Below are 631 nucleotides of genomic sequence, written 5' to 3'. Positions count from 1 at the left end.
GCGTCAGCGTGGTCCCCCTCCCCGCAGGGCTGCAAGCACAACAGCTATGAAGACGCCAAGGCCTACGGCTTCAAGAACAAGCTGATCATCGTCTCGGCGGAGACGGCGGGGAACGGGCTGTACAACTTCATCGTGCCGCTGCGGGCCTACTACCGGTCCCGCAAGGAGCTCAACCCCATCGTGCTGCTGCTGGACAACAGGTGGGCCCCCGAGGGCGCCGGCCAGGCAGGAGGGCTGGCGCAGCCGTGAGCCCCAGGAACCCCCAGAAGCCGGGCGGCCCAGAGCCCGGTCCAGCTGGTTGCCTGGCCTGGCAAGTCCCCCCAGGCCTCGGTTCCCCTAAGAGAAATGAACAGCCCACTGGCCTCTAAAGGCCCCCAGGCCCCCAGGAACCCCTGCCCTGCCCGGTCCTGCTCCCCAGGACGGCACCCGCAGGACCTGCTGTCCCCCCAGGCCCGACCACCACTTCCTGGAGGCCATCTGCTGCTTCCCCATGGTCTACTACATGGAGGGCTCCGTGGACAAGTAAGGCCCCGGCTCAGCACCTCCACGAGCAGGACCCGCCCTCCTCCTCCCTCTCAGGACCCCTCCCCTTCCCCTCCTGCTCCCAGACCCCGCCCCCTCCCCTCCTGCT

General features: G+C 68.5%; 1 protein-coding gene across 1 annotated transcript in view; it reads left to right on the top strand.

The window, feature by feature from the left end:
* The window catches only part of KCNT1 (potassium channel, sodium activated subfamily T, member 1), a 43,966-nt gene that overhangs the window by 21,533 nt on the left and 21,802 nt on the right, over positions 1-631 (top strand). The window contains exons 20-21 of the mRNA XM_014529664.1: positions 28-200; positions 451-522. Coding sequence (XP_014385150.1) covers positions 28-200; positions 451-522 — 245 coding nt within the window. The remainder of the gene's footprint in view (positions 1-27; positions 201-450; positions 523-631) is intronic.

This window comes from Myotis brandtii, unplaced genomic scaffold, assembly GCF_000412655.1.
Source record: "Myotis brandtii unplaced genomic scaffold, ASM41265v1 scaffold691, whole genome shotgun sequence".
Classification (NCBI taxonomy): domain Eukaryota; kingdom Metazoa; phylum Chordata; class Mammalia; order Chiroptera; family Vespertilionidae; genus Myotis; species Myotis brandtii.
This window is presented reverse-complemented; position numbering and strand designations above follow the sequence as displayed.